The sequence below is a fragment of the Harmonia axyridis genome, chromosome 6 (genome assembly GCF_914767665.1).
Source record: "Harmonia axyridis chromosome 6, icHarAxyr1.1, whole genome shotgun sequence".
NCBI classification, from domain to species: Eukaryota; Metazoa; Arthropoda; class Insecta; order Coleoptera; family Coccinellidae; genus Harmonia; species Harmonia axyridis.
The window spans coordinates 22015639-22032980 of record NC_059506.1 but is presented as its reverse complement, the minus strand read 5'-3'; the positions used below and the strand labels follow the sequence as shown (position 1 = coordinate 22032980).

At 34.6% G+C, this 17342-nt stretch overlaps 2 protein-coding genes across 2 annotated transcripts in view; one reads left to right on the top strand and one right to left on the bottom strand.

Moving 5' to 3' along the window:
* Positions 1-1081: 1081 nt before the first annotated feature.
* Positions 1082-15971, top strand: LOC123682958 (glyoxylate reductase/hydroxypyruvate reductase-like). The gene is made up of 8 exons (XM_045621820.1): positions 1082-1430; positions 4819-4960; positions 11660-11755; positions 12981-13099; positions 14222-14411; positions 14624-14793; positions 15295-15585; positions 15677-15971. Exons 1-8 carry the CDS (start codon positions 1157-1159, stop codon positions 15793-15795), a joined length of 1401 nt encoding a protein of 466 aa, XP_045477776.1. The 5' UTR covers positions 1082-1156; the 3' UTR covers positions 15796-15971.
* Positions 15972-16223: 252 nt separating this feature from the next.
* Positions 16224-17342, bottom strand: part of LOC123682957 — a 129021-nt gene continuing 127902 nt past the window's right edge. The window contains exon 8 of the mRNA XM_045621819.1: positions 16224-16690. Within this exon, the coding sequence (XP_045477775.1) occupies positions 16408-16690 (283 nt within the window). The 3' untranslated portion in view covers positions 16224-16407. The remainder of the gene's footprint in view (positions 16691-17342) is intronic.

Here is a 17342-nt window from a genome sequence, read left to right as displayed (position 1 = left end):
ATATAAAAGGTCATTACTGATATAGTTACAAAAATCACTACAGCTATGGCTGTGAGGGCTATGGAGTTGAATACTGAGATTTTGAAGCCGCCTCTCATCGAACAGTTAGATTCTTGTTCGTCGTTTCCAGAAGGGCAATGTCTGAGGCCATCACACCAAAGATCAGAACTTATGCAAGCTTCAAGTTCAGGACAGCTGCAAATACAATATACATATCTTAAGTTTGAATGAATTATCAAAATCAGTGCGTTGGTTATAGTTATTGAAATTATTCGTTATACAGGGTGTTCCGTAAAGACCACGTCAAACCGAGGGAGAATGTAGATGTAGATCAAAGGATAATCCACCAGTTATGACAAAATTCCCATTATAAAAGTTACCGTTTTCGAGATATTTTTTTTTCGAAAATAATGAATTTTTGCCCCTTTCAATAATTTTGTCCTTACGGTTGGTACAATTTTACACCTTTTTGGTTAATTTTTCCAGTAAAATATTGCTGAAGAATATCTGACTTTCTATATCCAGTAAGACTCCATTTTTGAGATTTAGACTGTTGAAGTGACTTTTTCGAAGACCAGTGGCGACGCCAGATTAAAAAAAAAAAGATGGACAAGAGGTGGCCGGATAATTTTTGGGGGGCCAAAGTTGATCGAAATTATAGTTCATCTATATATGTGTATATGACTTATAATATTATACAAATTTGAAATAGTGTAATGGTTAATCAATCAAAATACTCCCCACAGTAGCGACGCCAGCTTTCAAAAACAGGGGAGGACACGAAGGGGACGGCCAAAGTAAAGCGAAATTATAGTTCTGCTTAATCTTTTAGCCTTAGTATGTCAAGTTTTAGGGGGGACCCCCCCAAGTGTCGCCACTAACTCCCCAGCACCAAAAAAGACTAAATGTAACCCATAACAGAACTATGACAATCTCTCCAAACAGTAAAAACGAAAAACTCTACTCAGATTTTCTTGATATCAAAACAGATTTTCTGCTTTCAATTTTTAGTTCAATAAACGACCGCACGAAGCCACTCTCATCGCTGAAATTACGTCCATAACATAACCTCATTCTATGTTAGTCTTAGTCTGTGCCTGTGATAGTGTATTGAATGTTGGTATTTTTGGTTTAAATTTAATTATTTCTGAATATTATGTCGAATACTACAATTTTAAAAACCAGTAAATGTTGTGTTCCCAATTGTCATGATAAATATAGTAAACGTCATCGTTTTCCGAAACCAGATAAGGAGCCAGAAATTTTCCAAGTGTGGCTCAAAAAAGTGAATAATCCATTTTTTAAAAGTAAAACACATGAACAAATACGCAAATCCTATTTGGTTTGTGATAGGCATTTTAGGAATGAAGTCAAATTAGGTAGCCTCAGAGGTCTTTGGAAAACTGCTATCCCAACTTTATTCCTTCCTGGTTCGTTACATTATTGTATTTTTCAGTTTTCACTTTAACGCCCCCTCGTGTTTTTCACTTTTTTGTTATTTTTCATTTAAAATGTGCATTTTACAATGATTATTGATTTGTTTTCGATGATGGCAAACATGTATTTTTGCTGATTGTTGAACGGGATAGGGAGTGAACAGGGGTGCTGGGTGTCCCATAAGTGGGACGTCACAGTGACACCGGAGGTAGGTCAGCTAAAGAGGGACCTAACCAGCCTAACATGACTCCAGTAAAAGTTGCATGGTTTTCGAGTTATTACCAAATTACGTTTTTTAGTGAATTTTCACCTTTTTTAACATTGTCAGGGTCAGAATTCTGCTGGAAAGCTCTCGAAGCTTATTTTTTTTGTTGTAATGGAATCTTAAATAGTTATTTAAGATGACATGAGTATGATTCTGTCAAAAAGTTATGTGGATTTCCGTAAATTAATGGATAAATCTTGATTTCAATTGCTAGTAAAACGAGAACTTCGACTTGGGACACCTGCTGTGAAAAAAACATCCTTGAAACAAAACGAGCAAGTAACATAAAAAAATTGGGCATTTTAGACAGATTTAGAAATGGTACAATACACGAATCTTATGCCCATAAAACTAGGTATTTTCATCATTTTACCGATGCCCTATGTAACTAATTTAAATTTTTAACGGCCAAATAATAGGACCGGTCGAGTTGCCAGCTATTTTAAACGGGGCAAACTACCTGGAAATGCTTCAAAATGACCTGCCAGGATTATTGGAAGACGCGCCGTTGGCACTCAGGCAGAGGATGTGGTTCCAGCAAGATGGCTGCCCGGCACAATACGCTCGGCGGGTTCGCGAGCACCTCAGCAACACATTCCCCGACAGGTGGATTGGGCGATTAGGACCCATACTGTGGCCACCGCGATCCCCGGATTTGAATCCACTGGATTTTTTTTATTGGGGATGTTTAAAGGACAAAGTGTATGCAAAACCAATAAGAAGCGAGGAAGAATTGCGTGAACGCGTATTCGACGCAGCCCGGACCATATCGGAAATTAGTTTAAGAAAATTGAATCGTAATTTTATAAAACGGTGTCATTTATGCATTAGAGTTCGAGGGAAACAGTTTGAACATTTACTGTAAGTTAGATTTAAGAATTAAATAAATAATCGAAAGTTAAGTCTGTTTTTAATTAATTTACCTTTTTTTTCAATAATATTTCTTTTTCGCTTCCCCTAATCCATCTTTTTCCCTATTGTGACTTTAACAAATAATAACAAAGCCCGGTATCAAATGTAATGTCATAGCAAGCGGCAAAATTACCTGATAGCGGGGTTCCTAGTTTCAACTTAGTTAAGTAGGGCATCGGTAAAATGATGAAAATACCTAGTTTTATGGGCATAAGATTCGTGTATTGTACCATTTCTAAATCTGTCTAAAATGCCCAATTTTTTGATGTTACTTGCTCGTAACCACATCCTCTGCCTGAGTGCCAACGGCGCGTCTTCCAATAATCCTGGCAGGTCATTTTGAAGCATTTCCAGGTAGTTTGCCCCGTTTAAAATAGCTGGCAACTCGACCGGTCCTATTATTTGGCCGTTAAAAATTTAAATTAGTTACATAGGGCATCGGTAAAATGATGAAAATACCTAGTTTTATGGGCATAAGATTCGTGTATTGTACCATTTCTAAATCTGTCTAAAATGCCCAATTTTTTGATGTTACTTGCTCGTTTTGTTTCAAGGATTTTTTTTTCACAGCAGGTATCCCAAGTCGAAGTTCTCGTTTTACTAGCAATTGAAATCAAGATTTATCCATTAATTTACGGAAATCCACATAACTTTTTGACAGAATCATACTCATGTCATCTTAAATAACTATTCAAGATTCCATTACAACAAAAAAAATAAGCTTCGAGAGCTTTCCAGCAGAATTCTGACCCTGACAATGTTAAAAAAGGTGAAAATTCACTAAAAAACGTAATTTGGTAATAACTCGAAAACCATGCAACTTTTACTGGAGTCATGTTAGGCTGGTTAGGTCCCTCTTTAGCTGACCTACCTCCGGTGTCACTGTGACGTGCCACTTATGGGACACCCTGTATAACTGCACACCTGTGATTCTGCAAATTGATGACGTCATTATCAAAAACTGTATATTTACATGAAACATCCTGAATATAAAGTTCTTGTTGAAACACATAGAAGAAGCTTAAACATGCCAATCAACATATGTCTGATAAGTTAATGAATTATGCATTGGGAAAATAAGCAAAAGCTATAATCTCTATTTTCAGATTTCATAATTCAGAAATGGCTAATTGCCACTTAATTGTACACCCAGTATAAAATTCAAAAAAGCAATCAGAAATAACGATCATCATGTCCTACCCGGGATTTCAATACCTCATAGAATTATGCAATAGCCGAATAAGCAAAAACTTTAATCCTAATTTTCGAGAATGTCTAATTGTTACTGAGTTGTACCTACACCCGGTATTAACTTTACTCATATACTGTATAATTTCGCAAATTATGTAAAAGAAGACTAACCTAGAGCTAGTATCCCAATTTTCAGATTTCATTTTGTTTAATATTCCAGAAATATCAAATTGTTACCTCAAACTTGTACACCCTGTATAATAACATCAACCCATAACCAATAAAAGCTATAATGTCAAAATGAAAGCCGAAATTGAAATCCCAATTTTTTGAAATTACGTTGGAAGACATACAGTCATGGTTTCATATCTGCTATCACATTTCAAGGATATCCAATGAAGATATATATATTCCCCAAGAAAGACACCATTGACATATGCAGGATCCTTTCAACCGAAGGCACTTGTTTGCATAAGCGCCAATACTCAATCCGTCAAGCCAGGACAACGGATTGAGGAATTCCCTAAAACAACGAAGGATATGTACCGAGACTCGTGAATTTCCTGAAATAACATCGAAGTCTTTCACCACGATTGATAAGATAAAGTCGCCGAAACTGTCCGAGAAAAAAATATCTTAAGAGAGATGATTTTTTGGTAATTTGAAGGTGATTCTCTTGTGGAAATGTGTTGAAACCGTAGGAATTTATCAAATTAGAATGTGTATTATGTGCTAAATTTGATGGAGAAAAGTATGAACATAGATATTCCTAGAAACATAAAAAGAAATTATCAGGCCCGTATTGAGTAAGTGTTAGAAATAGCAATTTTCTTCATCGATTATCTCGGGAACTATTTATTTGCCAGTGCTCTTATTGGAAATATAGCATGAAAACATCATAACGAATCACTATACGAAAAATTATCAAAATTGGGGAGGGGGCGTTAAAGTAAAGATTAACCACATATTCATTAGTACAAGTAGTCATATACATTTTTAATTATGATTTGCAGGAAGAGAAAAAATTGGAGCAGATGGTAATGATCATAATGAAGATCAAGGCTTCATTGTCTTAGATGATGTTCCAAATAAATTAGCAGAAAATACACAAATTCTGACTAGCCAACCAACACTAAAAAATTCTATTGATTTGAGGTGAGTTATGTCCACATATAATGAAGTTTTTTCTTTAAGGATGAACAACGATAGATTCATTTTCTCTTGATCCAACGACTATTGTAGTTTCTACTCGCAGAACAAACAAATTGCCATCGACCTAAGGTTCTTCATCCTTGATATTTTTATATTTGTAATTAATACATTTTCCAAGAAATCTCAATTGGAATTCTATTTATTTATTTAAACCATCACATTTTATTAAGTCAGGGTTCAGAGTTCAATTTTATGCAGAACATAATTGTAAAAAGTTTTTCATTTTGTGTTGCATAACTTACTCATTTTTATGAAATTTTGAAAATCGGGTTGCCATTGAAATAGATAATTCACAGGCCAACAAAATGAAAAAAAAAAATTTGGTGCCAGAAATCTAACATCTGATTTTAGATGGTTTTAATGTGCTGATTCCAAAAATGCCACCAGATTTTTTCTATCAGCACTAGTTTTTGAGATACACGTTACAGGTTAAATGATATATTTTTTTTATTGATAGTTCAAAAAAAAAATTTTTTTATTGATAGTTCAAAACGTAAGTTTAAAATATGTTCTTTTACATAACAGTTACAAATATGGCTCAATTCCTATTGGTCATTCTACTACCATGAAGGAAGAATATGAAACAATAGGATTAGTTTTGAGAAAAATTAAATACGAAGAACATCAGTGGTCATTTTGTGTTGATTTAAAAATGGTTAACTTCCTCCTTGGACAGCAGAGTGGTTATACAAAATATCCTTGTTTTTTGTGCCTTTGGGACAGCAGAGCTAAAAATGAGCACTGGGTTAACAAAAATTGGCCTTCAAGAGATGTCATGATTCAAGGAATACAAAACGTGATCAACGAACCTTTGGTTTCAAGAGAAAAAATCTTACTTCCGCCCTTGCATATCAAGCTAGGCCTAATGAAGCAATTTGTGAAGGCCTTAAATCGAGATGGAAATTGTTTTGGGTATTTGTCACGTGAATTTCCTGGCATTAGCACGGAAAAACTAAAAGCTGGTATATTTGGTGGTCCTCAAATAAGGCAACTTGTTAAAGATCCACAATTCACCACATCAATGAACGAGACTGAATCTAACGCTTGGAGTTCATTTGTTCAAGTAGTACAAAATTTTCTTGGCAATCATAAAGCAGAGAATTACGTAGAATTAGTGGAAACTATGCTTTCAAATTTTAATATTCTCGGCTGTAACATGAGTATAAAAGTTCACTACCTCCACAGCCACCTAGATCGTTTTCCAGAAAACTTAGGTGATTGTAGTGAAGAACAGGGGAAAAGATTCCACCAGGATATTAAAACTATGGAAGATCGTTATCAAGGACGATGGGATAGCCACATGATGGCGGACTACTGCTGGAGCCTTCAGCGAGACTGCCCTAGTAAACTCCATTCTAGAAAATCGTATAAAAGAAAATTTTTATGTGATTAGTGACTAATGAAATTATGTAAATGAAGTTTTTGCAATAAATACTTAAATCCATGTGTCTTTGTTTTTTTTAACTGTCAATAGTAATATTATATATTATAACAGTTATAACGTGAATTATATACACAATTTTTTGAAAAATCTCAAAAACTAGATCTGATAGACAAAATCTGAGAACTTTTTTACATTCTGCATCCAAAAATTACTCAGGAACAGTTGAAAAATTGCAGGCACCAAAATGTGTGTTGGCCTGTGTAATCAGTAAAAGTCACTTGAAGTAACTAGATCATAAAGCCAGAAAATTTCAGTAAATAATTTTCATAAGAAGATGAGTTAATATAAACTTTATTTCTTCTTGAGAAATCATATACGGTCATGCAAGTTTGGCATGGTGCTTCAGATATTTACTTGATGAAGAGATAGAATTTTTTTCTATAAAGTTATAAAGATATATTTTTTCATTCTCAAGTGAAATTCTCATTCAGAAATATTTAAGTTTTATTATTTTTCGAAAAGAGAGAGATATGAGTGGATTTCATCATGAATATGGTGTGAGTAACAAAATTTGTAGCCTTTGTTTGCGCATCTTACAGGATGTTCAATTTTAAATGAAGAAAATGCTGCAAATTTTCATTTGAAAAATTTGATAAGCTTTTTCACTGGTCCATCTGTGATCTAACGGTCGAGAGAGTAATTCATGCATAATAAATAATGATGGCATTCAATTCGTTGATAACGCAAGAGACCTGGGTTTGATAATAGACGATTCTCTCAGGTTTCGTGAGCACGTGGTGAGTGTGGTTCGGAGGGCGTATGGTGCGTTAAGATTGCTGTACCCACATAGGTCGTGCCTTCCAGTGCATACTAAGAGGGTTCGTGCGAATCTTTGGTCCTGTCGCAGTTCACTTATTGTTCACCTGTCCATAGTTTTTGTCTAGACAAAGAAACTTTGGACCGGATCCAACGTGTTCAGAATTCCTGTATTAGGTTCATTTATCGAATTAAGAAGTATGATCATGAGTCTCATAAGTTGGGAGAATTGGGTTGGCTTCCGATGAGGATTTCCTTTGATTTTTTTTCTTTATGTGCATTTCACAATATCATTCTAAAGAGAAGCCCACCATATCTCTTTAATAGATTGGTATAGAGAACAGACGTCAGTGAGGAAGAAATACTGAAGCTTTTGTCTGAGTTGGATCCATCTGCCGCCCCTGGTATGGATAATATCCCAGCTGGATTGCTGAAAAGATGCTCCACATCTCTCTCACTGCCGATAACTGTCCTAATAAGATTATCCCTCAGCTCATGTCAATTAGCATCTGCTTGGAAGATATCAAGGATAACTCCTGTCTTCAAGAAGGGGGACAAACTATGCCCGAGCAATTACCGTCCAATTAGTCTCCTTCCTGTCATATCCAAGATTGCTGAGAGAGTTGTTTGTAATAGATTGCTCAATTTTTTGACTGAAAACAACATAATTCCTGAGTGCCAGCATGGTTTCCTGCCTGGGCGTTCGGTCGTCACATGCCTTCTGCAATGCCTTTAGAGCTGGACCAAGTCTCTGGACTGTGGGATGCCAATGGATGTTATCTATCTGGACTTCTCCCGAGCCTTCGACCGTGTTCCTTTTAATCGCCTTCTCTACAAACTCGAGCATTTTGGCATTAGAGGCTGTTTTTTGGCTTGGCTCCGTTCGTTCATCACTGGCAGGTATTTTTCGGTTAGAGTTGGTGATTCTTTTTCGGATGTCAGGGCAGTTATTAGTGGAGTCCCGCAGGGCTCTGTTTTGGGTCCACTTATTTTTCTGATTTACGTTTCAGATCTCCCACACTTACTTTCGGCTTTCTGTTCCCAATACGCAGACGATATCAAATTATTTTATGATGCACGCTTTCCTGATGTCCTTCGAGGTGACCTGGTGCGATTGGATGGGTGGTGTCACCAATGGCTCCTCCCTCTGAACGTGGAAAAATGCAAGGTCCTTCATCTTGGTAGATACAACCCGAGGCATCAATACTTTTTTGATGGCCGTGTTCTGGATTCATGCAGGCAGCATAATGACCTTGGTGTCATCATTACAGAGGATCTCTCCTGGTCTGCCCATGTGGGTAATTTAGTCTCTAGAGCCAGTAAGATGTTGTACCTGATTCGGCGGGTGTTTCCCAGATGTTCGATTGTCACTTGCAGGCAGCTTTATGTAACCTACATCCGACCGATTCTCGAACACGCCGGCCCCACGTGGTCTCCTCACCTGATTTGTGATCAACAACGTTTGGAGAGAATACAGCGCTCTGCAACCAGGATTCCTTTTGGACGAGTTCGACCATCTTACGAGGAGAGACTGCAGATGTTCCGGTTGAGTAGTTTTAGTGACCGTCGTGTCCGGGGTGACTTGATTGTGACTTATCGCATCTTAAACAATTTTATTGGTGGTGATCTCGCTGACATCTTTATGATGAACGAAAATCATCTCCGGGGCCATTGGTATAATATATAAGTTATACCACGAGGTGTTTCGTACACGTGCGAGAGAGTCTTTCCTGCCGAATCGGGTATTCGGTAGGTGGAACTCTTTACCGGAGAGTGTCGTGGGTGCTGAGAGTGTGAATTCGTTCAAAAACAGACTAGACTCTATTTTTGCTTAGAATGTTTTTTGTTTTGTTTCTTACATTTATCTCCTAAGGTGTTTATTTTTCTTTTTTATATGAGATTTATAGGCCATATGGCCTCATCTCAGTATCTGTTTATAATAATAATAATAATAATAACATCAACATACGTCGAAGAAATATTTTGTCGTGCCCCCGTCACAGAACATCTACTTTTAAAAGAAGTTTCAGTTATAATATATGTAAACTGTACAATGGTGTTCCTGATCATTTGAAACTATTGAATCAAAATATGTTCAAGAAAAAGATCAAAACTTATCTTCTCGATCCCGCTTCAGTGTAGTTTCTCTGTCATCTGTGTAGGTTGTTTGTCTCTTGGAATGCTAATATTTATATATTTTGCTTCTGTTGACTATCTAAAATTTTCTCTCTGTTGTTAATTTTAGATTAAGATATGTTCAAATGTGCATTTTGTATATAACAAGGGTTAAGTGGTAGAGCACCTTCGGGTGAACTTCCCCTTGAGATTTCTTGTGAAATAAAGACCTTATTATTATTATTATTATTATTAATATTTGACCAGAACTACCTTCCTTTAGGATTCAACATAACTACAAATATACCGAGTGACTAATATTGAAAAATAAACTTTTCATACTAAATATCTTAAATGCACTTTCTCTGTTTACCTAGTATTTCATCATGTCTCAATTGAGACCCAAGAAAAGAAATCAATGTAAGAGAAAGTAAACAAAAAGCCGCCATATTTAGGCTCAGCCAATCAAAAACGAGACCACGCGTGTCGCCACTGTGGTTTTTAAGTCACTGTACTGAAACAACTTCTGAAGACGATGATTCCAATAATATACATGAGTGAGTTTTAAGTATGGAACGTCTCATTTTTCTCGGAAACGAATCGCAATGATTGGATAAACTCGTTTAATTTGAATAATTTTCAATGAATTTGGTAATTATAGTTTCAGTCTTGATTTCCATTATATTAAAAATCAATTCTCGTCATATAAATTCCAACGAAAACTTATCACCTCGATTTTCCGAATTTAGAATGAAAATGTGGAAAATCGCTGGTATCCGTCAATTTCTGATTCGAGGGGGAATACCTAACTTTTCGGCTTTTTTAATCCCCGTTACTTCAACCCCCTAACGAGGGTGAGCACAACCCCTTGATTTTGGATAGGGTTGAGTGGTGTTGCGATAACTAATTTTGAAGAACGTATCGAGTACTATCGATTCCTAAAATTTTCATAATATGTCATATAGGATGACATTGACATGTCATTATGGAAATTCATGAGGCGACTTCAAACGAAAATAAATCGATGGCGTAACGCACATCATAATTCTGTCGTTAAATCGATTTCGTCAGATATAATTCACGAATTCAATGCGTAAGTAAAAATAATTTCAAAATACGAATTCCGTAATCTGTCAATTTTCGTAACAGTCACACCAACTACCAAGATACAATACAAAAGTCACTAGGACGTATAATCTGAAGTTTTCATTGAATTTCGACAATACAATAGAATACAATACAATACAATACAATCTCATAAATATCGAATAAATCGATATTTATGAAAATTGCTATGGATATTTCTGTCTAATAGTAAGTAGTTCCGCAACAATTTCAGTTCTTTCAGATTTCAATATTTCGCGTTATTCTGCTCTGATTTTGATCAAATTTGGTAGGGGTATTTTTATATCCTTTTGAAAGTAGGTACAGTACGCGTCAATTAGAGTCTCTGTAGATGAAACTATTCTGTGTGTCTATTCTGGCCCCCATTTTCATGTAAATCTCTGGGCTGTTTTATCAGAGCTTTTTTCAGGACTAGTTACAGAGATACACACCTTCAAGTTATTTTTGTGGTTATGTTTAAGTTTTGTTTATATATATTTTATTAATATCACATTTTCTTTGATGATACAATTATACAATAAACAAAACATGATGTGAAATTATAAAAATCTGTCATACACTGTTTTTTATTTTTATATTTTCTATCCCTACTCTCCAGAGTGTTTTTCATAACAATAATAATAAGTCTTTATTTCCAACAAGTTATAGTACCCAATTACAAGAAATACAAAAACAATAATCAATATAATATCAATAACAATATATAAAGAAAAAAAAGCTATATCATGAACGTAATCCAATAAAACAATGAAAATTAATAGATAAACAACCCATATAAACCCCAACAGACAGTTTTCAAATAATAGAAGCTATGAGAATTTCATAGATGCAAATCAAACATTATCGTGGTCTACTTTCAGACACATATCCAAATCAATTTTTAAAGGGTTAAAAATAAATATCTTTCTAAAATAGACGTAGTTGTCCAGCAGTAGGCAGTTGTCCAGCCTTAGTTATCAATAAAATAAATTAATCTTCCAGGTTATCCTGCGAAACCAAAAAATATCTGTCTAGATTTATGAAATGAAGCAAAAAACGATAAAACTCATGATAATGGGTATTTGTCCTATCTAAAGATTATACCTAGGATTTTATTATCGGTATCTCGAGAGAGATTATCTGTGATTTGTTTTATGTACATTCTGTAAACACGTTGCCCATAAATACGAGTGCTTACACTTCATAACAGAACTTTTTTCCAGGTGCTACTCCACAATTACAGAAAAAATGTCGAAATTCAAGGTGCTGGTTGCAAACAGTTCAGTTCCACAGATAGCGCACGATTTACTGAAAGCTGAGTAAGTTTTTGTCTACTCTAGTCAATAATTCATAATCAATATACAGGATGTTCCTTAATGATATGCTAATATTTAAGGAGGCCAATCTTGGACCATTTTCATGAAAAGAACTTCATATGAACGTATGTCGTAAACGTGATGACTTTTGATAAGTTTCTAGAAAAAAATCATTTTTTTTATAATCACAATGATTCTATTGCAGATATTTCTATGAAATTTGGCATAGGTTTTTACTGCATCAAGTATCAAGATACAATTTCTGATGTACAAACAATTTTCTTATTTTGGCGTATGTATTGCTGATTTCCCTGAATTTGAAAATATAACTTAGAGATTCTCATTAATTTTCGAACAAATTTCATCTCTTGATTTTACTTTGTCGGGCGCATGTTTTCCGTTTATAACAATAAAAATCGTTATATTGCAGGGACAAATTAATAAAAAAATTGTTTCTGGCGAAACTATCATAACGAATTTTTGAATGAAGCTTGAAATTATTATTCTAAATATGCTCAAAATCTCAAATTGATCGGATCTATTGTAATGGAAATATCGGATATGACTTTTCCAATATTCTTCTTGAATTTTCTATTGTTCTGATTATGAGATCAGCTTGGAATATTGTACGAATCTTGAATTTGTCTACACACAAAATCATTAAATTCATCAACAGAAAAATCTTTCATGCACGTAAGATGAAAGCTTTATCAGATTCATTTTGATGCTTGAGGAATTTTAGAGCAAACATACAATGTATATTTTACTAATAAACTTATCACTTTTTGAGGTGTAGATTAAGCCTTCGAATAAAATTTTAACTCTCCTCAATAATATCATTGACAATTCGAATTTCTATATCTGAATCCATTTTTAACAGTGTGTAACAAGAGTAGTTAGTAAACATGGTGTGTTACACGATTTAACTGGTTTTACAATTTTCATCTTTCACTTAATTTTATAAAACACATTTGTTCAGCTTCATTAAATATCTTTCATCAAAACAATTTGCCAACCAATTTGCTGCAAAATATGACGAAGTTGTTAATTCAAAATACTAATTTCCGTAGTTTTTGAGTGTTTTGATGAACCCCCTCAGTTATTCCTAGAAAGAATTTCCAATATTAAAATCATGAATAATTCGTTTTGTTAACGTCTTCTTCCGATAAATCTCGATTTATATTGTTCTCTTCATTACGATGAAATCATTTACTACCAACAATTTCAGATGCGATGTCAGAGTTTGCGAAGCTGAGAGAGAACCAATTCTTCAGAATATCAGAGGTGTTGACGCATTATTCTGGTCCTCTCATCACAAGCTTGATAAAGAAATGCTTGATAAGGCAGGTAGGTTACTAAAAATTTCAGAAATTACCGACGATAATAATTAATTTTTCATTGGTCATCTAACTGTTTAACCACGATGGATTATTCTATTGGAAAGCCTTCTAAAATCACCTGAGGAATATAAGTTCAGATTTTAGTATGAATATTATCATCAGAACTCTTTATTGTCATATGAATTAATTAAAGTGTACATTTAATAATTTCAAAAACTTAGTTATAAGTCAACTATAATGACAACATAATTGTTGAATGATAGTTGTATTTGAATAAATAAATAAATAAATAAATGAATGAAATTACAATCATCACAAACTTGGCAGAAGTGTGTTGGCCAACACACTTGCCAGAAAAGGAGCACAAACTCCTTTCATCGGCCCGGAACCTTTCTGTGGTGTAGACAAATGCACCTACAAGAAAGAGTTTCAGGAAAAAGAGGTAACCGAAAGAGAAAAACTCTAGCGGAATCTTCCTGGTCTGGATCACTCCAAAAAGTTTCTTCGAAACTTTGACTCTACAAGATCCAAGGAGTATCCGGATCTCAGTAAGAATATGCTACACCTCTTCACTGGATTCCTCACAGGGCATTGCCGCCTTAGGAAACACCTCATAAGAATGGGTCTTACAGAAAATGGCGAGTGCAGATTCTGTGGGGAGGAGGAAGAAACTCCGGATCACCTGGTGACGGAATGCCTGGCCTTAGCTAGCCAACGCAAAATCTGCCTTGGACACGAAACTTATAGAAGTGAGGAATTAGCCCCCTTGAAGCCATCCCAGATATTGGAGTTCATAATAACTCTGGAACTGGATCGCGATCTGGATGGGGGGCACAATAGACTATTAGGTCGCAGTGAAACTTAACCTCCTTAATTAAATCTAAATCTAAACTTGACAGAAGGTTTCATTCAAAGAAATGGTGTCACTAGTGATCTATCAGAAAATTTCAAATTCTCCTTTAGACAGCAAAAACTAACTGCACTGTTTCTTTGTTTGTAATGAATTTACTTCAAAATCAATTTCTTTCAAACTATCTGAATTTACGACTAGGATTTGAAACAATATACCTACCTACTAAACTAATTCAGATCATTTTAATGCCTCGTTTCAACTCGGAACTATTTTCAGGACCGCAACTCAAGGTCATTGGCACAATGTCTGCTGGATACGATAACATAGATGTAGAAGAAATACGAAAAAGAGGCATCAAGTTTGGAAATACCCCTGGAGTGTTAAATAATGCAGTAGCTGACATGACGGTTCTCCTAGCTTTGATGACTTCAAGGAGATATCTAGAAGGCAGAGAATCGATAGAAAAGTTAGTGTAGACAGTTTGTTAATTTTTTTTTAAACCTTTTGACCACCAGCATTTTTGTTTTTTGTTTTCTCCGAATATGCTCAGAAAAATCCATGGTGCCATTTATGTTTTTTTTCACCATCAAAATGGCGTTAATATATTTGACCAACTGTTCAACTTATGTGCAGTTATATTTACACCTACAAGATGATAATTATCCATGTTCTTTTCAGATCGACTTGGTCGGAAAAAAATGGACCGCAATGGTTGCTTGGAAGGGATCTCAGTGGATCAACAGTTGGAATTGTAGGACTTGGAAATATAGGACAAACCATTCTCCTACGGCTCAAATGCTTCAATGTTGAAAAATTTCTCTATACTGGACATAAAGAAAAGCCAGAGGGTGAGTTTTTTACCTATAAAAAACGAATTATCAGATTGTTAAATCTAATAGAACTTGAAGTTTTGCGAAAAGTGGCGTGCGGTAAAATTTTATAGGAATAAAGCAATTTTGGAATCTTCATCTAAAATCATGGTTATACCATTGGAAAGTTAAGAGTCTGTGCAAGTTTAAGGTCACAGTGGCATGTTTTCCAGCTTAATTTGTTCAACAAAAGTAGAAATTCCCTAATTTGTATTTTGAAAAATTTTTACCCATTGGATTCACTCAAAATTTTATATTGGAAATCACTTAACGGTCTCTCTAATTGTATAGATAATTTTATATTTATTATTTTTAAGAGTTGCGGTATGGTCGTTTCAATGATATAAAGTCAAAAATCACAAAAATTTCAAATTTAACTGGAAGTAAAATATTTTTTATAATATCTTTCTCGTGGAAAATTGTTTGTAATATTTACTTCCGGCAGGTAGTACTATCTTAAGATTATGTATTGAATTCTAGGGAAATGTCTAAGTGCTCATTTCGTGCCAATGGACACCCTCCTGCAAGAAAGTGATTTCGTAATTGCCAGTGTTCCATTAACAAAATCAACCGAGGGGATGTTCAATGCTGAAGCATTTTCCAAAATGAAGAAGACGGCAATTTTCATCAACGTGAGCAGAGGAGGTATAGTAAACCAACCGGATCTAGTGGAAGCTTTGAAGAAAAATCAGATATATGCTGCTGGAATTGATGTCATGACACCAGAACCTCTGCCACCTGATCATGAATTGCTAAAACTCAAAAACTGCGGTTAGTATTGAAATTAAAATAAGTTTTATCACAAAGATAGTCACGAAAGATCGGATCGAATAAGTACTTGATGTTCTATTTCATTTTTCAGTTGTGACACCCCACATGGGAAGTGCTACTATTAATACAAGAAATAGTATGGCAGAACTGGCTGCAAAAAATATCCTGAAAGCGTTGAAAGGAGAGCCAATGATAGCACCAGTTGTTTAAATGTTGAAAAGTGTTAAGATATTTTTATACTTGTAATTAATTAATTTTATTTATAATTGAAATTGTTACTTTTAGTTTTTTCTTTTGGACCTGTCCCATACATTTTGTAAATTATGTCATAAGGGATCAATAAACTATTGTTATTGTTATTGTTAATACAGTTCCAAGAAATCTCAGTTGGAGTATTTTTTATTTCCTTCATTTTGACGTTTTTCAAATCTTTAACCAGAACTTCGTACTCAGTCGAAGAAGTATTTCATATTGTGTTACATAACTTACTTAGATTTAAACCTCAATATCGAAATGAATTTGTTTAAGTTCATCAGTAAAAGTTACTTGAGCAGTGCATCTACAAGAGTGATGATGAATTGTTTTCAGTTTATATTGAGTTTGAAATTTTCACAAGGAGAACAAATGAGGATCCAATAACAAATCTCAAGAATATTTATTGACCATAAAAACTTCATTTTCCTAATGATAGCATACAACAGATACAATATTGTCAGTCGATAGTTATTGAACCTTGTACTAAAAACATCACAACTGTTCATTAACAAAAATAAGATAGATAAGTTTCTATTCTATAGAGTTTTACCTATAAATTGATAGATATCAACATAAACCACTTTTGAACTCTAGGAAGGTATGTTCAGTGACAGTTACGATTACATTCTTCTCTTCTCTTCTCCAATTTTTGAATATATAAAAGGTCATTACTGATATAGTTACAAAAATCACTACAGCTATGGCTGTGAGGGCTATGGAGTTGAACACTGAGATTTTGAAGCCGCCTCTCATCGAACAGTTAGATTCTTGTTCGTCGTTTCCAGAAGGGCAATGTCTGAGGCCATCACACCAAAGATCAGAACTTATGCAAGCTCCAAGTTCAGGACAGCTGCAAATACAATATACATATTATCTTAAGTTTGAATGAATTATCAAAATCAGTGCGTTGGTTATAGTTATTGAAATTATTCGTTATACACGGTGTTCCGTAAACACCACGTCAAACCGAGGGAGAATGTAGATCAAAGGATAACCCACATGCTATGACAAAATTCCCATTATAAAAGTTACCGTTTTCGAGATATTTTTTTTTTTCGAAAATAATGAATTTTTGCCCCTTTCAATAATTTTGTCCTTACGGTTGGTACAATTTTACACCTTTTTGGTTAATTTTTCCAGTAAAATATTGCTGAAGAATAATTTTAACGTTTACATTAAAAACATCCTCCGAACATTTTAAAGGGGGGCTATAGGAAATATTTTTATTGGAAATTTTGGTAGTGGATTATTTTGTTCATGAAGTTTAGCGCATCGTAGTGGAACCAAAATTTCACCATTAAATATTCCAGTCCCTAAATTGATCTTGAATCGATATTGTGATCTATCTTCTCTCTCCTTGTGTGGATTTATGATATTCCAGCTATGCAAATTGTGGAGATTCATGTACCATCCTTGGTACAGGAAGACTCGTCGCTCCAAATGATCCTATTAAAAAAATCTGGATCTGCATGATGTTTTCGCAAAATTGAATTTCGTTGAGG